A 21,986-nucleotide genomic window follows, 5' to 3' on the forward strand; every position below is an offset into this window, starting at 1 on the left:
ACACTCTTTGTTCCTTCTGGTCGGCCATCTCACTAATCGCCAAAGGGTTGAAACAGGAACGCACACAACAGAGCACCACAGACAAACCACTTAACTCAGACTGACGCCAGCTCAATAACAGTCGCGGGAGACCCCCAGCTAACACCACCTAGCAGCACAACTCGTAACTACAAAGCATGCACGCGCAACAGGTCGTTTCCGGTTATTTTTGGGTCCCCCCTCGTATTATGAGAGGGGGTGGGTTTCCCCATGCACTTAGACCAGTTATTGGTCCATTATGCGTCCCCCTTTTTTTAATTTCTACTGTCGCCATACCCTACTGGTAATGGTGCGTGCCATCAGCCTCCATAGAGCCAACAAGGTCGGCCCCCGGTACCTTGATGCTTCCCCCATCCACCAGAGGCACTGGAGACTACTTGGGCGGAAAAGGGCCTGTAATTTAGCTCAGAGGTCTCCTAGAGACATGAGGTTCTTTTACGTGCCATAAATCTACGACACGGGACACACGGCTTAAAGTCCCTCCCGGAGGACTTGTTCCCTGAATTTTTCCGCCCTTAAAAATTCCACGACCTCTGCCGGGTTTGAACCTGCGTACCTTGAGTCATGAGGTGGGAACGTTACCCCTAGACTACAGAGGCCGCTTCAATGTTGTATAACATCCATGACCAGAAATGTTTTTACCCAACTGAACCCTTGCGGTAAGTCCTTATGTAACATCCTCTGTGGAGAGAAGATAGGTTTGTCTCTTATGAATATGCTTGACATTTCATCATGAGTACATTTTGCACATACAGCATGTTACAAAAAATCATTGCTTCTGCACTACGCACAAGTCCTCTGTCAGTATGGGCTTTGCAGAGCAGATCATGACTAGAGCTTTGCCATCACAAAGTTTAAGCTTCTTATATTTTCTATGCAGGCTGGAAGGCTGCGGGTTCAAGTCCCAATGAGGTCACTGGATTTCTTCAATTGACCTAATCCATCCAGCCGCACTACAGCCCTGGGGCTGATTCAGCCTCTAACAGAAATGAGTACCAGGAATTAATTAAATAATTTTCCTGGGTAATAAAGCACAGCCAGTGTGTAAGGCTGACAACCTTACCGCCATCTTTGAGCCGATTCTCTAGATAATGTGGGACCCTTAACATCTCACAACCCTATAGGCCTTCACAGCCTGTTACAGGGATAGCTTTAGTTTTACTTTTTATGCCTGCCTTCATCTTGTCCTATACTGCAAACATATCTCATGATTCCATATGAGTTCTGCCTGTTTCCTCCACAATTTTGTTACATAATTGTTATCGTTTTGCACCTTCGAAAATTCCCAATGGTGTGCAGAACCTTGTTTTGAAGACACAACAATTTTAAGAGATAGGTGTCTGCCTCTAATTCCCAGGAGGGATAAGGGTACATTATTACTGATATCATCAGTGTCATATGGAGGGTTAGTTTTTAACCGCTCACTTCGTAGGGCCCTTTACGTTGGTCTCCACTTATCCGCATCCTCTCCTTCCTTGTGCTGCGATTCACCTGCACCTCTTTCTGGACACCTCCACTGTAGTTACTGCCCTCCTCCTCCTTCTCGTGGACGGCGAGAAGTTAGGTGAGAAGGGAGGAGAATTGTGGTTCTTGGTGTTGGTAGGTGGGAGTCCATTCCTGGGCTACCATTAGGTGTCTCGCAAGTAGGGAAAGACGGGACTATCTGGGTTCTGCTCTGTAATTGGTAGCAATGAGTTCTTATCCCGGGGTCTTATACGGGTCTGGCTCGGGCAGGGCAGGAAGATTCTTACATTACACTCAAATACACCACTTCAGACTTTTGCACTTAGTAATTACTTAATTCACTCCAGCTCACTGAATAGAACGGAATCTATTAACACTTATTTGGATTTTAACTTATGATACTTTTACTGAAGGGACGTAGTTGTAATTTGTGCCTGACTTGGCCGAAAGTTGGATGCAGACTCCTTGAGGTGGAATGCACTCTCTCTTGAATTCTGAGGTCCACGAACTACAGACTCCAAGAGAAATTCACTCCTCCACTTTGCCATTGGTTAAGTTTTCAAACTAGGAGTTTCCCTAAATTTGAGAATTTCCGATCATGTTGCTTTACTATGTGAGTCTGGCAGTTGCTGACCTGACGATAAGGTTGACAGCAACTTGATGCATTATGATCAGGGGATGAGGCTCCGGCCCTTCCCCTTCTAAGTTATAGCTGTTCCAAGCTGTCAGTTTTCAAATTCTCAAAGCCTTTCCGACTTTGCTGAAACTGCCAGAATTCCAGGAAAAGTACCAGATGTTACTTCCTGTCCACATAGCAAAACTTGAACTATGTCACTTCTGCATGTAAGAGTTGGCTATCTGCCGGATCTCTTTGTATTTACGTGATATTAACTTAATATAGATTTAATTAATACAAAATAGTCCACCAAATTAGGATGAACAGTTACAGTTTCATGCTGATGATTACACACTCACATTTCAATAGGGAGTAGATTCTGATAAATGTTCTGATAGCCTTTGCTTCAGAGGGAGTAGATTCTGATAAATGTTCTGATAGCCTTTGCTTCAGTCATTTCTAAGTGCAGTCACCATGTAATCCTCTAATCGAAGATTACACCAAGATATTTTACATGATTGACAAAGGGGATATTCCATTCATTCAGTGTAAGATGAGCCTCGGAGGAGCTAACTCGATGAGAAAAGTTGATGGCTTCAGTCTTATCTTCAATTATTTTCATGTTCCAGAGTTCACACCATCTCTCAATAGCATTAAAACTCACTGCAGCTTTCTGGGAACATAACCCCCTTTGAGGTCTGTCGCATATATACAGGTGTTGTCAGCAAAGAGATTGAGTTAGACACCAGGTGTCTGCGGCATATCATTCATATAGATTGTACAATGTGGGGAACAGCATGGAGCATTGTGACACCACTGCTTGTATATGCCTTAGTGTAGGAAGTTCACCTTCAAACTCTGAATTTTCTCTAAGAAAGGAAATATTGAAAATGTTAATTCCGATACATTATATAGCAAGCACAAGTGTCATGTTTTATCAAATGTTTTTTCAATATCAAAGAATACAGCAGCCATTGACATGTGACTGTTGAAGTTGAAGGTCACATGGTCCATACACCTCATATATTCAAGTGTCATGCTCTGAAAGGCACAGAAATCAAACTCGATTTGCATTAAGGAGACCTCTTCCTTCAATGTGACTTTGGATTATTTTCAGAACTTTCTCGAATAGCTTGCCTGTTGTAGACAGACAATTGAATGTAAATGTTCTGGAAATTTTGGGTCCTTATCAGGTTTCAGTAATGTTATAACTTTTGATTTCTTCCTAGGCTTTGGAAAATGGGCCAGTAGTGATTAAATAAATGTGTCAGATGTACCAATGGTCTTCTTGGAAGATGCCTAAGCCATTCTTCTGGAATACCATCAAGACCACAAGCCTTTCTCAATTTCAATGAATTCGCTAAATTATGTATGTCCCATGTCCTTACTTTCCATAACAGGGTTCCACCTACAGATGCGAGCAGAGTTCAGACTGTAGTCTCCACCTGTCGTTCATTGTTTCCATCATATAGATCACGAGATGTGAACTGATTTTCTGAACAATCTGCAAAACTGGCTTTCTCATTCAGTTGATATGTTATTCCCAAAGGGCTGCGAATAGTGGCTGGTGCCTTTGGTCCACCCCTTTTCATAAGGGATGTCATATTTCTCAGAGGTGCAAAGACGTTGCAAGTTATCATTGCTTTGGTAGGCAGCTTGTCAGCAGTGGATTATGGGGCTGACATAGTCAACATCTTCACTGTCTGCAAGGTATCATTAGAGATATGGCTCTTGCATATCTTTACTTCCTGGAAGTCGTCAATGTGGGGCGCTGATTCCAAAGAGGTTTGTCACCGATCCATTCTGGCTTGCCTGCGCATTCACTTTCAGTATGGCCTTCAGTTCATTCAATGTTAGTGTGTATATGCCACAGAGAGCACTAAAAAGCAGCTTCCCATCTAGAATTTTGCAAAGTCTGCTCTGTTCTATTCTGCACTTCTCAGAGCTCCACTCAGAGCTTTCCCCCACTTTGGCCAGTGTGCATTTGGCAAGGAGTTCAACATTACTGAGCACTTTATACACTTGTAATAAAGAAGCTGCTTCTGGGTACTTGTTCATTATGTCATGGCGCTGGGATTTCAGCAATGATAGCTTCTCTCTCCAGTATTTCTGGAATCCTGGTTCCGTGACATCTGCCATCTTGGTGTACCTTCCAATTCACTGCTTGTTTTGTTGTTACCATGGTTGGGCGACAACCTTCTCCAATGTAATTTAATGAAACACGAGTTGGCGTGATCACACTATGTAAAGTTAAATCTGTAAAAACCACTCTGTCCAACAATGTTCCTTCAAATCACTAACTTCCTCTATGCCTCGGTCCTCACTGACTCACCAACCAGAGACTGCAACAAAAACACCGTTTCCTACAGTTCTATTGTTGCATGTGTATTTGCTGTCATAGGAATGTATTTACCAATCCCTTGCATGGCAATGTACATATCCTCTGGTCTGGTATTCTCCTTCTCAGCATCAGGTATCACTGCTTCTTCTTTATGGCTTTTCATCCCCAGTACCTTTCAGCAAGTGATAATTTCTTCTGTTCCAAGGGCGCCTGCCTATGATCTCTATGACTGGCCTAATAAGCATCACTTCGACATCATGCTGGCCTAACCCTTCATCCTTCTGCTTTCGAAGACCTCCAAACCTTCAATCCTTATGGTTTGGATCTCACACCACTGTTTCCTAACTGCTCCTCCCTTAGGTCCTCTTGAAGGCACATCTCCCTTAGTGTGCTTCGCTGACCAGCAGTTTCCAGCCATCATTACAGATATCTACCCTTGAGGGCTGGACCGGTGTTCTCATCCTACATACTCCAGCCCAATGGGTGGCCCTCAAACCCGTCCCTGCGAGGTCACCCACTGCCTCCAATGGACCTTCCAACCTCAGTGCAAGGGCTCTGCCACACTGAGTAGCTACCACCCTGCCGTTTCTCTCCCTACTGGGGGACAAACATAGTCATGCCCGAGCTCCACAATATCACTTCTTCATCATCCAGTTGTAGCATAATGTACCCCAAAATCTATCGATGAAACGTACACACATAAGATATTGAGTCCCAGGATGAATTCATCACTGATATTAGCAACAAATGACCAAGCTGTCAGTGGATGCCACTCCAGTCAGTTTTACTAAAGCTTTCTTCAGTATCAGGAGAATCTCCCCTGATGTCATTTGCGGGACATGCAGCATGGTCAGGTTTGTCAGACAGTCCTGTGGTGATAGTCGGTATGGTAGTTGTCACTGATATTTCTGTAGCAATAATCACAAGGACTAGTCTCCCATTCATACCTTGGTGTTCACACAGTCATTATCATGTTTTCCTGACATGCTGGGCGTGTAATGACAACGAGACAGAGATAGAACCAACACCTTCTTTTTAGTGTCATCTACTTGTTTCTCTTGTCTTGGTCGATCTCTTTCTGGGGGTATCCCTGTTGGCAGATATATCTAAAGATGGCCAATGCCTACACACAGCCAGCATATGGATAACTCCATCCTGCACAATCCCATGGGCACTCTAATACTATACACGCAGGCCACTGGGTTCCAAATGCCTCTACACCACAATGGGTTTTCAACTTCTGCGAACTGTCTTCTGAACTTCAGCTGTGTGATTTCTAACAGAATCATCACCTTTTGTATCTCACTGTTGAGCTCCTCACAGAGGCTCTATGTTGACTGCTCGACAGACAATAGTAAGCCTTCCTCAATAGTCTCTTCTATTTCAGCGTGGATGCATTTAACACCACCACAATCTTCTTCCTCTTCCCTGGCCCTTGTGGCAGCCCACATCTCTTTTGATCATTCTTTATCGCGGCCTCCATCCTTCCCTGAGTAGTGTACATGGCGATGGCCATCCTGACCTAATTCTTTTTTTTTTTTTTTTTGACTGGCACAGATATTTTGTCAGGTAGTCCCCAGTGTGCAACACCTGTGGTCAAGTGGTCAGAGTTCCTGGCAACAGATCCAGAGGTCCAGGTTTGATTCCCAGTGCTACCAGATTTTCTGAGAAGTAGGGAGTCTGGAACAGGGTCCACTCAGCCTCATGAGGATAATTGAGGGATTATTTCAAGGAAATAGGGGCTCCAGTCTGGAAAACCGAAATTAACGGCCATGGGGTTTTGTCTGGAACAGGGTGTACTCAGCCTCATGAGGATAATTGAGAGGCTACTGCAAACAAATGGGGGCTCAGGTCTGGAAGACCGAAATTAACAGCCATGGGGATTTGTTATGCTGACCACATGACACCCTCTATCTGCTAAAGTTGGCACTAACTTCGGCGACAAGTGGTGGTCACTCGGTCTGTATAGTTTGCTTGCAGACTACAGACCATGGAGTTTGCTATGTTTTTTTTTTGTCTTCATTGTTTCTTGATTGGCTTCTGTATTTTCTCAGCTGGTATTCATCTTGGCTTCCAACCTTTCTAGGAGGGCTGCCAGAAGTTCTTAGAGTGCCATGATTACATTGTATGTCATGGGTTCCAACCCAGGGATCAGCAAGCGCTGGAGGTCACCTCACATTAAATCTTTTTAACTGCCTGCTGTTATTAGGAGAACAAACATGAAGGCCTTCAAAATTCTGAGATGAGAACACCAACATCATTCAGATTCTGACTTCAAGATTTAATACATACTTTATACGACAACAGAAAATAACATGACCAAAGTTGTGAACATTACTTTAACTCATTCGGACGTTGTAAATCAATGTCTCTTTAATTAAAACCCCTAGCTGCCAAACAAACATCACAGAACCTTTAATACACATGCATTCCAACATGGAAATGCAATCTGTTTAGGAAGGAATACTAAAGGCTCTTTCTCCAGAACCCAATAATGGAAAACATTGGAAGGAGGCTTGGTTATGTCCACAATGACTGAACTGTAGAGAACTATTAGGCTTATTCTGGACTCTAGCCATCGTCTGGTATATACAAGACCAGACGATGGATAGAGTCCAAAATAAGCCTAATAGTTCTGTACAGCATACACCATCGTCAGAATTCTTTCAAGTCTAATGATTGAACTGTTTCTCCATATGGTTCTGACAAAGAAACCCAGAGCTGTCAACATTGGGAAACTATAAAACAAACATCAACTACAACAGTTCATGACAAGGGGGTTGGGTTTCATTCTCAGAATGAACTCAGCTGATAGTTCATAATCATTTGGTGTACATTGCTCATCAGGAACAGTTATGAAATGAACATGATGGCACATGAAATGATCTAGTATTTCATTTAGTATTAATTATTTAACCATGTAATGAACAATGTTTTGTAACATTGTGACACAGTATATCATAAAGATTAGTTCTTAATCTTCCGGAGAGCGCGAGTAAAGCGCTGTTCCTGCTCATGCAGGTCATAAAATGGTTCACAAAGGAAGACTGTCTGTACCCAACGTGGCAGCCTGGGTTCGATCCCGGGTCTGGTCAAGTGGGATTTGTGGTGGACAAAGTGGCGCTGGGGCAGGTTTTCTCCGAGTACTTCGGTTTACCCTGCCAATCTTCCACAATCACCCTAACCTATCATCTGGGACTAGTACAATACGCCAGAAGTTGCCACAGTACAAGGGACTTAGTCCCGCCCCACTATCAATAAAAAAAAAAGACTGTCTGTAGAACAATGCATAAAAACAGGGAGGTTCTTTACTGAAACAAGAAATGTTGTGGTCACAAAGAGACGGTTTCATGATCATTTTCAAATGCAATGGGTGCCTTCATTCAAAACAATCCATAAACTTTATAACCAGTTTAATAATGGCAGTTACGTGTTGGAGAAGATATGTCACTGGCCTTCACCTATGTGTTCTTCAGAGAACATTTGACATTGTCAGAGTGGCGCTGCAAAGAAGCCCCAATAAATCAACAAGGAAGGCTGTAGCACAACTACGGATATCCAGATGATTGGTGCAACAAATACTGGAACGTGATTTACATTGGTGTCTGTACATAATGACAGTGTTGCCTAAAATCATTGCTCAAAACAAACATCAAAGATTGCCAATATCTGAATGGGCTCAGAATAATGACGAATCATTCAACAATATTCGGTTTTCTGATGAGGCACACTTCCACTTCTATGGGGTCGTTAACAAACAAAATGTGTGATTTTGGGCATGTGATCCATGAGAAGGTGCATCATGCATTGAGAATTACAGTGTGGGTCACCATCTCAAGTCACAGACTCCTAGGGTCAACTTCCTTTGAAGACACAGTGAAGAGCGAGCGCTATTTGAGCATGTTGTGCAACACTTTTGCATCTTAACTTCTTGCTACAGGTTTGCCATTACAAACTCAGTGGTTCTTGCAGGATGGAGCCAGGTCATAAATAGCAAATCTTGTTTTGGACTTTCTGCATGACGCTTTTGGTTCATGCATCATCTCAAATTGATTGCCTGCTTGTTTCACATGTGGACTGAACTGGCCCCCAAATAGTCCTCATTTAAACACATGTGACTATACTTTCTTTGGGGATTCCTTATGGAAAGGATTTTTCTAAAAAGCAGCAAAAATAATGGAATTGAGAGCACTAATCATTCAGGCTTGCAAAAATATAATTGAGGACATGTGCATCTAGTAATCAACAACATCACAATTCGTGTTGAAGACATGGCCAGACATAATAGTGATCACACTGAACACTTCATTCACAAAGGATAAATCTCCATGCAATGGTCTTTGTTTCTGTGGGTTATTTTCTAATTCTGTAGTTGAAATGAGGATAAGATTTAATCAATAAATCAAATACTGGATCAATTTGGGTGCCACACATGTGTGTGCGCATGCGTGTGTGTGTGTCTGTGGGGGGGGGGGGGCGGGGGGAAACAATTTTCTCAATTCACAACTATCATGTCTTCTACCAAGCTGACACAGCCTCCAGAAACCAAAGTTGACTTCCTAAACCCTGATCAGGTACCTGAAGTTATACCAGACAGTGACAGTGAGAATCTGAAAATGATAATAAAATTACTGACAATGAAGAATATTATGAACTACTTCAGCCAAATCAGTCATTGCAGCAACAAGAGGAAGCACCTCCACATTTACAAAGTGTTCAAGCATGGATACCACTCCCGAAACACCACTTAGCTCGAATCCACTTCATGCCTCTCTAGAAGATGAACAGAATGAACCAAATCAACAGACACTACAACAGAAAGCAAGTTCGTGGCAGACAATGCCATCTCACTCTGGAAAGTGTAGAGTACATGACTACACAGGGAATCCCAGAGGAAAGAAGACCAATGAAACGCCACACATAAATGACAGTTCCAGTCCACTCAGCGCTTTCTTATTGGTTTTTCTGCACAAGTTGAAAGAATGCGGGTGGTGGAGACTAACAAATATTATCACTATTACTTACAGTGTGACAATAAAGTTCCTGAACAGACGCTACTACAGGAATACTACTAATGCACTCTATTGGGGATGAAAACGTTTATTTTTATGGTGTGCAAGTTTCAACTTGTTTGGTTGAGGCATATGAGGGTTAAAGTTGTTCTGATGAAGTTAGTTTTCTTGTCATGTGAAAGGTTTAAAAATGGAACACAGAGCAGTAACTAAATTTTGTGTAAAATAAAAAAACAGCTACACAGAAACGTTCGAAATGTTGAAAAGGGTGTATTTTGAAGAATGTTTATCCAGAACAAGTGTGTTTGATGAAAACAAAGTTGACTGCATTTTTTGATGCTAAAGGTATCATTCATCATGAATCTGTGCTGGAAAAACAGACTGTAAAAGGCAAATTTTATAAAGAGGTCATTAAGAGACTGATCACTTGAGTCTACCTCATTAGGCCTGAGTTTCAGGAAAGTGGATCTTGGTATTTTCAACACGACAATGCTCAGGCGTATTCTTCAGCTGCTGTCTCTGAGTTTTGGACAAACAAGGGATCCGGTGTTATCCCAAACACCCTACTCCTATGATTTAAGGCCAGTTCACTTTCTTTACCTCCTAAATTAAAAACTGCTATGAAAATGATGAGATCCAACAGACTCTGATGAAAAACTGAAGGCAATACATTTCTCGGGCATCCAATTCATTGTACGAGCAATGTAAATGTTGTGCAGAAGCTGGCGGGGAGTATATTGAGTGATGGTACTAATATATATTTTTTATCTTTTCTGTGTGATTTCTTATGGCCTTGGTTTGGGAACTTAATTGTCACACACTAGACACACTTGACATGGACTGTATCCAAGATCTCATGTGAACTATAGAGAGACCAATTGACATATGAGTGGGCAACAATCAATCAGGTTTGCTTGCATTTCTACAGCAACATGATAAAACAAGAGAGACAAAGAATGTTTTGCTCCTTACATTTCCCAGACAACAGGAATGAAATTAGTAAGTCACATGAAAACTATGACTGAAAAATGAGATGTATTTGAAATCAGAATAAGGGACTTTCAAAATCTTACAACTCTTCCAAACATCTGGCAATGGACAAAATTGCTGTTCTCTTCAAATGAAGTGTAGTTTTCAAACAGTATCTTCCAAAAACGCAAATACTGTTTATCATAAAAATATACAAATGATGTGACTGCAGTGGCTACATGTATGATATGAAAGTGTACTCTGGGAAGAACAAACAACTTAAGGTTACACATGCTACAGTGATAGAACTTACTATGAAAGTAGAAGGATCAGGTCACAAATTGTATATGGAACATTTCTTCTCCCTTCCTGCTGTATTTAATTACTTAAAGCAAAAAGTGATACCAAAAAGGAAGAGCATGTCAGAGGACCTAGGACACAAAAAATTAAACTGAAATGGGGTGATATTTGAGTACAAACCATGGATAACTTGATGACAGTGTTGTGGAGGGCCAAATGAGACATCCACATTGTCCAGTGTCTTAAACGTTTTAAACAGAAATAGAATGATGGATAATGCAGAAAGATCAATGACTGCATTAACATACCAATACTACAAACTTTCAGAGAGCAATGTTCTTCTATCTGTTAAATCGGCTATTCTGAACAGTAGTATTCTTCTTTCTTCACATAATGAAAAGAAAATCTCATGTGGAAACGTCTCACTTGCCAGTGTGGAATATGATGGCACAATGGACAACAGCCACGTGTACAGAGATGAATAGGTAGGCCAGCAAATGTCACTAGACTTGACTCTACTGTCAATGAGCACTGACCTGTGGTGCCATGTATGTTCAGCTTGCAAGGTAATGAGAAAAAGTCAACGTATAGTGCCAGAAATATGAAGTTGGATCATGTATGGACAAAAAACTTTTCTTTGATTATCACACCAAGACAAAGCCGTAAACCTGCTGCCAATATGTGTGGCATAAACTGCAACCTTCCTACGCAAACCTGATGCTTCTAACCACAATGTAAGGAAAAGAAACTCAAAATTTAGAAACTTCTGATTTCAGTATATATTTGTGCAAGTAAGACATTATTGGTATATTTTAAAAATATACTACACAATCTCTATGGATCTATACATCCACTCCCCCATACCCCTTCATGGAGTAGTACTTAATTAGCTGAGCACAGAGACAACTTTACCTTACTACACAACCTCTGCTTATTTGCATACAAATGGGGTTCATTTATAATTATATCATCCTTATTTTGGATATATTAAAGTTCTTCATGCAGCCTACACTAAAATTTGAATTCCCACCAAAAAAAACAACTATTGGATTATTCTAATTACAGCATTTTAAACAATGTTACTTAAAGGTTACTTATTTTTTAAATCTGTAATGCTTCAGACTATAAAATTCTGGCGTACAACAGTGGTTACTCTAACCTGCAATCTCATTATACTGTTTTCCTGCATGTTATTCAAATACAATGCCGGTCACAGTGGAAGCACGGTCTAACGCATGAACTGTCTTTGCTTGCTCAAATACTGGGATTGTGGGTTAGAGTCCCACTGAATGCAAAGGCACGGAAGTTTGTGTGAGTATATTCTGTGTTTGCGTAGGTAGTGGCCTTGTGATGGGCTCATCCCCCATCCAATGAGTCCTACTGACCGTCTTAAAATTAAGAAACTAACGTGAAACAAAATATTTCACGGATCACTACGCTCCAAAGTGGGAGCAACAGGGAAAAGAAAAACAGAAAGAGACTTTCAAATACAATGGAACCCGCTAATGTGACTATCTGTGTAAAGTGGCTAAAATGCAGTGGACCCAACAAGAATGACAGCAATCCAGAATACAGGGAGACTTTTTTCAAATGAGGACCCAAATTCAGCAATGTTAATAATATCAAGTACTGTAAGGCCAGGGCTATTTTGGTGAAAATCATATGCACAATTTGCAGCACTAGCAGTGAATAAAGTGGCATTCAGTGTGAAGAGTGTTCTTAATGAAGCATGACTCCAAAACAGAATGAGGGGAGCGGGAGAGAACAGAGTGATTACTGCTGCCAATCAGGACATCCAGCACCAACAAAATCCATGACATGGAAGTCTGCGAAATAGTTTGGGCAGACAGGAAATGTGAACATACCAAACTGTATTCACTGGTTGACTACTGTTATACAGACCTGTATAACAGAAGTCAGCAAAGAGATTTGAGTTTAAGTCCGCCCAAGTCACTGCAGAGATTTGCATAATAAACTGAAACACCATACAGCAGTTGTCACAAAAGTGTGAAGACAGTGCAACTGCTGCCACCAGACTTTGTCAAACATCATTATTGTGAGTGGGTGGTTGTAAAGGTGGATGATGACCTTCACAGAGTAGATAAGATTTTTTACTCAGATGATGTGTGGTTCCTTCTCACACATTGTGAACTTCAGAACACACACATATGGTTGATGGGAAAACATATACAGCCCATGAAACTCGCCTTCACCCTGTCAAGACTGGAGTGTGGTGTGCAGGATCTCTCCATTGGATTGTTGGGCCAATTTTCTTCAAAAAAACACTGTTGACATGAAGCACTATATTGATATATTCCATGAATTCTTCAGACACATTACTGAAGAAGAAATTGCTGAAGCATGATTCAAACAAGACAGGATAACATGTCATACAGCAAAGGCAACTATGGGAGAGCCATCCCTGTTTTTCAGAGACTGACCACCTTGATATGACTATGACCCCATGCTTGCTCCATTTGTCCCATCAGATTTCTTCTGTGGGGCTACATTAAACACAATGCCTACCACAATAACTCATACAATCTGGCAGTACTAAAAACCAGCATGCACAACACCACTACCAATGTCTGAACCATAACACTGAAAGCAGTGTATAGGAACATGGGTCATCATGCTTGGTTACGAATGCAACATGCTGGTGCACAGATTCAAAACGATTTATAATAGGAAGCATCATGAACACATCTAAGGCCACGCCATAGCTCAAGCGATTAGTCGCTGGCTTCCCGCTGCAGCGGCCCAGGTTCAAACCTGGGTCTGGTCAAGTGGGATTTCTGGTGGAAAAAGTGGCGCTGGGTTAGGTTTTCTCAGAGTACTTGGTTTCCCCTGCCAACCTTCATTCCACCAAATTCTTCATAATCATAATCACCCAGGGTAGGTACAACAGGCCAATCAGTGGCCATGGTGCCGAGTGGACACAACTGGACTCCACCCCTCACTATGCGAATTGTGAACATCTTACTGTGAGTAAAGTTCTCATTGAAAAAAAAATCATCAACCTACACATACAAGTTTTGCCAAAACGGTCCTAGCCTTCTAATACAAGACATTACCATTCCTAACAATTGGTTCACGTTTATTATAATGTATTTGACATACAGTTCACATGGGCAGTATTGGAGGTGCAACTTCTTCCCATGTTCACAGATTGGTGGCATGCTGAGTTGCCATGTATTACAGCAGTCTTGTCTATGCCTACAACATGTTTCAACCTCATAATGTCACAATCAGGTAGATTACATACACAGTTGCTGCACTGTATTATTTTTCTGTTATCTGTGCTAACATGTCAGTAAAACTCCATTAAAATTAGGTCTCAATTACTGCTGAATTAAATTGCTAAATTAAAACTTGTTTACTTTGTTCTGACATTATATGTCCCTAGTACTCTGTTGTTTCTTCAACTGTATGGACTGACTGTGAGTACAGAGTCTCATATTGAATACAAAGGCTGTCCATATTCAGTATGACGTACTTGGGCAAAGTAATGAATAACAAAGAAACTGAGGAATAGAATTTGCGTTGGCTACACTGAAAGAACTTCAGCTGGCAACGCTGAATAAGATATTTTAATATAACTTACTGACAACTTCCTGAAGTCACTTTCTGTATACATCTCATGGTTTTGGCTAGCCAGGAGGTATTCTACAAAAACCTTGGTAACTACGTATATAATGACTCTGCCTACCAACTTTCTTTCAAATGAAATGAAAGCTCATCAATACCTCATTACTGCAATGAATCTTGAAATAGCCATCAGAATGCATGTCACCATCAATGTACTGAATATCTAACTTTCAATGTCACCCTGCCACCAAGCACTACTCTGTATAACTCCCTAACATGGTCATCCAGTCTAAGAAGAGAGCTGATGTTTCACCATGCCAGCTCCCTTGTTTCTGTTTACAGATTCTTACTATGTGGCCTACACATGGCTACTCCAGTCTCTCACTACCATCCTGTTTGCACTCTTTTTTGTAAGTTACAAGAGGGGAGTCACTGCACATTACTAGAATGAAAGGGCTGGCCATGATGTCTGAGGAAGATACAACAGAAGGATTGCATGCTAAAAATTCTGATCTAGCTGAAGTTGATGGAATAACTGATGATCATAGTAATCAGGAAGATTCTAGATTCTGATTACAGGGATATGATAAATTATGCTTTTAGTTCTTACATTTCCATCATGATGAATGTTCAGGCTATGGTTTTCTATGTTGACACCAAGTAGTCTTCTAGGCACATATCAGTTTTTAGAGGAACAAGCTGCCTCCTTCTTAAGTGCTGCACTGAAATTCCACTCTCAAGATGGAAGCAACATGTTCATCCAAAATGTCAGAATTCAATTACATTATGTGGCATCAAACCTCAGGAGGCCATAATCTCAATAAGTTATAATGGTAAGATGAAAGACTTTACAAGTAATTCTGAATTTCAGAATTCAGGGAAAGGTACAATGGGACTATCGAACAATTTCAAACAGATTTTCATGACACTTGTCCTGGTGACTGTAACATAAAGAGTGTCAGATTCCATATATTGTGATCGGTTTGTAATTCAAAAACCTACACTCTGATAATATGTCCCCAAAAATATGGTCTACACACACAGCAGGCTTTGGTGATGTCTGAAACCATTTACTTCATTGATAAAATTAAGAGAAAGATTCATGCCATGGATCACAAAATTTTTCAAGATTTTCCTTGTTGCTTCATGCATACATAATATATTTCAGGAACTATTTCTGCCAAACCAATACACATCTGTAAATAAACTTATGGAAGGGCTGCCTATCATTCAAACAGTACCTTCAACTAATATCAGTTCTGAGGCACAAGGGTAATGAAACAACTGATCGACTGACAAAATTGGAAGCTCACAGCATCTGAACCAGCTTGCAGCATTTCACAAGGAATCATCAAATTGGCTGTCAGGGACTGGACAAACAGAGACCATAAAAAATACTGGGGATCCCTAATAAGACTCAAATAGACAAGGGCTGTGACAGGTAACAAGACTACGCACAGGACACTGTCATCTGAAAGGACACCTCTTCAAAACAGGATTAAGAGATGTCCCTATGTGCAAAAGGTGCCTAGAAAAGGATGAATCAGTCACACACATTCTGTGAGGCTACAGCTTAGTTAAGATTTCGCCACATGGGATATTACTTTACAGACCCAGGTGAATACCAAAACACCCCTGTAAGATATTACACTTCGTTACAAGTATAGAACAGTTGAGGGGATGAAACTGGTGGGAATGGACAATAGATTATTGAAGGTTGCAGTGCAAGGGCCTACCTTGTATGCATTCATTCTACTGCTGCCTTCAAAATTTTGGATAAAGAGAGGTAATTCATGACTCTTCCTTGTTTATATGGGCAAGAAGATGAAACTCTGAGTTCCCTCTCACATCAGCCGATATAAGCAAAACAAACACCCTTGTTCAGAAGTCAGTGGAGCCCCTACTAAAGTAGGAATAGACTATGCTTCCACAACTGGCAACCACACTAAAACCTGTTCATAAGACTGTCAGTATTGTGAAACCAATTGAAAAAAAAAAAATTTCCAAAACTGAGAAAGATAAAAGGCTAAAAAAAATTACCTTAAATACAACATTCAAGAAAATGAATGGTGATAAACTGGCATGGAGAAAAATATTCACATAACAAAATACCACACAGATAAAACAGAAATGGGGCATGCATTGGAGAAAATCAAACTTATGTGCATTTTGGATTACAACAAATGGGCAGGGTTGATTTGAAAGATCTGCTGCTGGTGACTTTGCTCATTAAGCAGAAACAAATGAGTAAGTCATACAAGATGAGGTTTTGAAGGTTGATCGATGGTGCAATGCCAAACATTGTAATTACATTGTACTACACACACACACACACACACACACACACACACACACACATATATATATATATATATATACGTATATGGCAAATCAAACAGATCAGCTAATGTTTAGAATGCTGATGGCAGATTAGTTTCTTCATCTCCTGAATACTACAATTTCCAGACAACACAGTGTTGCACCTCTTTCAAAGGTTTTCATCAACAAGAAATTGACAACTGAGAAGAAATCTAGTCTGCAAAGATGTGCCACTTTTACAAGAGACAGAAAAGTAGGGCTGCAGAGTATCAGTCTGCAAAATGTGACACTGGGACATATTTTGACTGTTTTCAAAACTATGACACTACACTGGAGATCACTAGATCAGTGCACAGTTCCTTATGTCCTCAAATCTCCACTTCTAGGAAAAGCTAAATTAATTTTATATACATTTACTAAAAGCAGTTTCCTAAATATCTAATAAATTATGAGGAAAATCTAACAACTTCTCTAAGATATTGGCATTATTTTTACATAATTGTGCAAATCAGGCCTTTAAACTCATTCTAGAAAAGTGGAGCTATTTAAATGTTCTCCCTCCCTGAAGGTTAACACATTCCCTTGGAAGTACTTAAGTGCAAGTTCACTTCCTGTCAGTTGACAATTTTACTCCAAATGACTAAGTCAAAAAAAAAAAATCAAGACACTTTTAGGTCTTAAAAACAACCTACTGTGAAGCCATGCACTCCCCAATGTGAACATGCCAAGGACACATAACCCTCAGCACAATGTTCATTCACAAATGATGGACAAAAATTTTTGATGGCTGGAGTGTGTTAACAATGGAAGTTTCCATTCCCATATCTGGGACAGTCAGAAAATGTATAAACCCTGAGCCAACAGAAAGCAAAATTACTAACGATGTGTGACTAGGTGATATAGCAAGAAAGAGTCAAACTGCATGACATTTCATAAGTACATGAAACAGAAATTGTACCTCTCCATATGAGCTGCCCACAAAGTATTAACCTTGCCTATTTTATGTAGACAAGAAGTGGTGTCTGGCACTGTACAGTGAACTGAAAACCTCACACGAGTAAGATATCCAGTTATTATTTTGTACAGATACACAAATTTCATACCACAAAACAGAGGCATGATTTATATGTGAGAACAAGCTATATATGGTCAAGTACATTATAAATGGATAGTCTGGTGATGCACAAGTTTGAGATCAGATTCAGTGGTGAGACCTTTATGCACTCTACTGTAACCCTGAAAACACACACACCACACCATACCATACCACACTACAGAAGGCAGCATCAACACTGATCTCACATAACAAATGTGCCATACATTATATAGAAGGGCTATCTGGAAAATAACCTCCAGTAAGGAGTTAACAAAACAAGCAGTGAGAAAAAAATTATTGTATACAAAAAATACATACATAGTTATGCTACTTCATCAGTCATCAGGCAGTCATCACTGCTGACATTGAGGTACTTGTCATACTGGGGAACAAGTTTTTGTGAACAGGTGGCAGTCACTCAAAGCAAGATCATGGATATAAGGAAGGTGGTCAAACAACTCCCAGCTGAAATGCTCCAGCAGCGCTCAAGTGCAAGCAGGTGTATGCATATGCACTGACACAGAGGAGCACTAAGAGTACACTGGATGCCAGCATTCTGTGCCTTTTGCTTTGAATGGCCATATGCAGTTTTCCTAGCATTTCACAATACACTTCTGATGTTACTGTGGTCCCTTGCTGCATTAATTCCACCATCACTGCTCCTTTCCTATCACAGAAGAGAGCTGCCATTAGGTATCTGGCAGACGTCTGTTTAAATTTTTTAAGCTTGCCTAGTGAATATGTATGCATCCACTGCTTTGACTGCTGTTTGGTTTTAACCTTCACAAGTGAGAATCCGATTTCACCATCCATTACTTGCGTGATGTAACTGAGAAATTCACCGCCATCTTTTCAGAATCACTCTAATTAGATCACAGCTGAAGTAACCCATTCTCTGCATTCTGTGACACCTGTGAGCATTTTCAGAACTCATCTTGCAAACAACTTGTGATGATAGCCTAGCCTAACTGAAAATTTTGTACAGAAGAGTGCGTGAAATTTGTGGAAATTCACATGAAAGTTCTGAAATTGTGAAGAACCATCTTTCACAAATTTTAGTCAATACTGTGAACAAGATCACTCACTCACTACAGATGGCAGACCACTTCGCTCTTCTTCGTGAACGTCTGTCCACCCGTCCATCTTTGAATATTCTACACCACTGTCTTACAGTGGTGGGATTATCAATTGCAAGACATATCATAACTCATTCTACAGAGACAAGAACAAACACTAGGTGACCAGTTATGTGATGGCTTACAAGGCAATGAGTCATGTGACACTACCTTCACTTATTACATTTAGGCCATAAACTGCAAGTAATTAACGATGGATTTCTGCAGCACTCAAGTTTTTGGCATGAAGAAACTGGATAACAGCAAGAATTTTGCAGCTGGTGGGATTATCAATTGCAGGACATATCATAACTCACTCTACAGAGACAAGAACAAACACTAGGTGACCAGTTATGTGACGGTTTACAAGGCAATGAGTCATGTGACACTACCTTACATGTGAGAGCTCTCCACCACTCCTACATTAGCTGCCGAAGATAAACAGAGGTTACTTTCTGAACAGCCCTCATACATTACTGGAGTCAAAAATCCACAACACAAGTACTCATATAAAGAAAACAGACTTTCACTTAATGTGGTGCAACTGTGTAAGGCTGTCACTGTCAAGGTTATTCCCATGTCCACATTTTATATATGAAACTACAACACAAACCAGAATTTGTCTATTCTTCCACTCATTCATAAACCCATATTCCACAAATGAAAGGGCTTTTTCACTATCACTCAGATCATAACCACATGAACCTACACTAATTAGTAAAATAATGGACTCACCTGCCATGTGTGGTGTGTGAGTTCTTGGAATACTGGATGCTGATGTACTCTCTGACATAGGCCTTGACAACTGCTCTGGTAATCCTGCACCAAAATTGCCACTCAGTGTATAATCCATGTTATTTTCTTCGTTCACAACAAAGTCATTTGCTGTCCTAGAACTTATACAATCACTATTCCCTACTTGATTATTTACACTTTGTTGTCTGCTATTAAAAAAAGCATTCACTTCACCACCATTGTGACTTTGTGTGCTATCGGTTTTATTCACCAACTTAGACTGATCTGTAATCACTGACACTCTTTGTACCACTAAAGAGTCCACTGCAACTCGACCAGGTGTCCCTTGTACTGGGACTGGTGCCGTCACTGATATAGGCACAGGAAGGGGAGCAACTGTGGAGGCAGACATAGGCAGTACTGGTGATGTTTTCGACAAAGCACCACAATGTAGTCTTGGACTCTTCACCTGTTGGTTTGCTGCAGTGCCACACACAGATTCTGCAGAATGTTGGTGGGGGAGACGTGCTGCAGCAGGTGGTGCAGGGCTGCCCTGTGGTGTGTTTCGTGACCCACACGGGCTAGGATATGAAGGTGACGCCTGACCGTAGCTTGCAGGAGAAGCCTGGTTATAATTTGAGTTGAATCCTGTCACTTGATTCCAATGAGGTTGCCGAGGTGAATTGGCTGAACAATGAAAGTCAAGTGAAACAACTATGTGAGTCAACACCAAAAGTGACACAATCTAGAATATACACATTATTATATTTCAGCATCCTGTTGCATTGCTGCACCATTTTTAAACTGTAAAATATTCCATCCATAATGTAATAGTACACCTTTCTTCTGTGCACAAGGAAAGACAGCAGTAAACCATACACAACAAAAAGTGAAGGACATTAAAAAGAAACACTGAAATAGGGTTCAAAAAGATACGATGGAAATATCCTATGAAGAAAATAAACAACAGAAACAACAATGTGCCTACAGGCTCAGAGGACAAAGTGTACAGTGCTGTAGTCTCCTCAAATAATGAATGTTGCCTGATGATGGCCCATATGTGGTCAAAACATGTAGCAGCAGGAGCAACAAATGTACAGAGTGATTCAGAAAGATGGACACAATTTCAATTGGCTATATTTCCTGAACTATATGTTGCATTTGAATTCTGTAAAGTACATTTGAAAGAGGATGTTGTAAAGTTTCTAATATTACCGCTAGAGCACTCCAGCACCGCGTCAGATGTTCTGAATGACCTAAGAAACCGTATCACAGCTGCGGTGAACTCAGTGATGCAAGATATTTGTCATCGAGTGTGGGATGAATTCAGCTACTGTCTAGATGTTAACCGTGCAGCCAGAGGGGGGCATATTGAACATCTATAAACTTCCATGTATGTATAATCAAATGTAATTTACAGAATTCAAATGGAACATATAATTCAGGAAATACAGCCAATTGAAATTGTGTCCATCTTTCTGAATCACCCTGTATACGGTTGATGACATTTTAAAACATTTAACAAACACTTTTGGTGAATTATACAGATTTTAGTGTTCTTTTAAGAAAGGTGAATTGTTGCATTATAGATGGAATATTTTACAGTTTAAAAATGATACACATATACGAATTCAATGACTTTACTCCCTATGTTCCACCTGTTGAATTTTCATTTTTCAGTTGGGAGTCCAAATTAGGGCGTAAACAATATCATGAATATTGAAAATATTGTACCAAAATTCTTTTTTCTAAATTTGCTTAGTTGGGGGGTGGAGTCCAACTGGGTCCACTTAGTACAGCAGCCACTTATTGGCCTATTGTACCTGCCCCGGGTGATTATGATGATGGAGAATTTGGTGGAATGAAGATTGGCAGGGGAAACCGAAGTACTCGGAGAAAACCCACCCCCAGCGCCATTTTGTCCACCAAAAATCCCACTTGACCAGACATGGGATCGAACCCAGACCGCCATGGTGGGAAGCCAGCAACTAACCAAATATTGTACTAAGCCATAAATTTTTGGTGATGTCAAACAGTTAATGTAAGAATATTTGGAAGTGAAAAATTGAGGTTTTCAAAAATACTTTGTTTTTTGTTAATAAAAGCAGGTGACAACCATGAAAATCCCAATTAAACTAGGCAGCTCCAACGGCAATTCAAACAATGCATCTCATACACATTATGAAAATGCAAAACCCGCTTGGTTGATTAAAAGTAATAAATACAGTAGGCTCTTACAATTACTTTCTTCTGGATTATGACACCATGCAGGCTTATCAATAGTTACCGATGTTCACTACTGAGGTCAAAGGCCAAAGACAGAGTTTTAGGTTCTTCCAGACCATTGGTAGGATACATAGTATCACATCCCAGAAGATCACAGTTGATTTTC

General features: G+C 40.5%; 1 protein-coding gene across 3 annotated transcripts in view; it reads right to left on the bottom strand.

The window, feature by feature from the left end:
• LOC111869334 (nipped-B-like protein A) overlaps positions 1-21,986 on the bottom strand; it is a 238,205-nt gene that overhangs the window by 140,357 nt on the left and 75,862 nt on the right. For all 3 annotated transcript variants that reach the window (XM_023860790.2, XM_023860789.2, XM_023860788.2), the window contains one exon: positions 19,595-20,281. In XM_023860790.2, coding sequence (XP_023716558.1) covers positions 19,595-20,281 — 687 coding nt within the window. The remainder of the gene's footprint in view (positions 1-19,594; positions 20,282-21,986) is intronic.

Source organism: Cryptotermes secundus, unplaced genomic scaffold (assembly GCF_002891405.2).
Source record: "Cryptotermes secundus unplaced genomic scaffold, Csec_1.0 scaffold541, whole genome shotgun sequence".
NCBI classification, from domain to species: Eukaryota; Metazoa; Arthropoda; class Insecta; order Blattodea; family Kalotermitidae; genus Cryptotermes; species Cryptotermes secundus.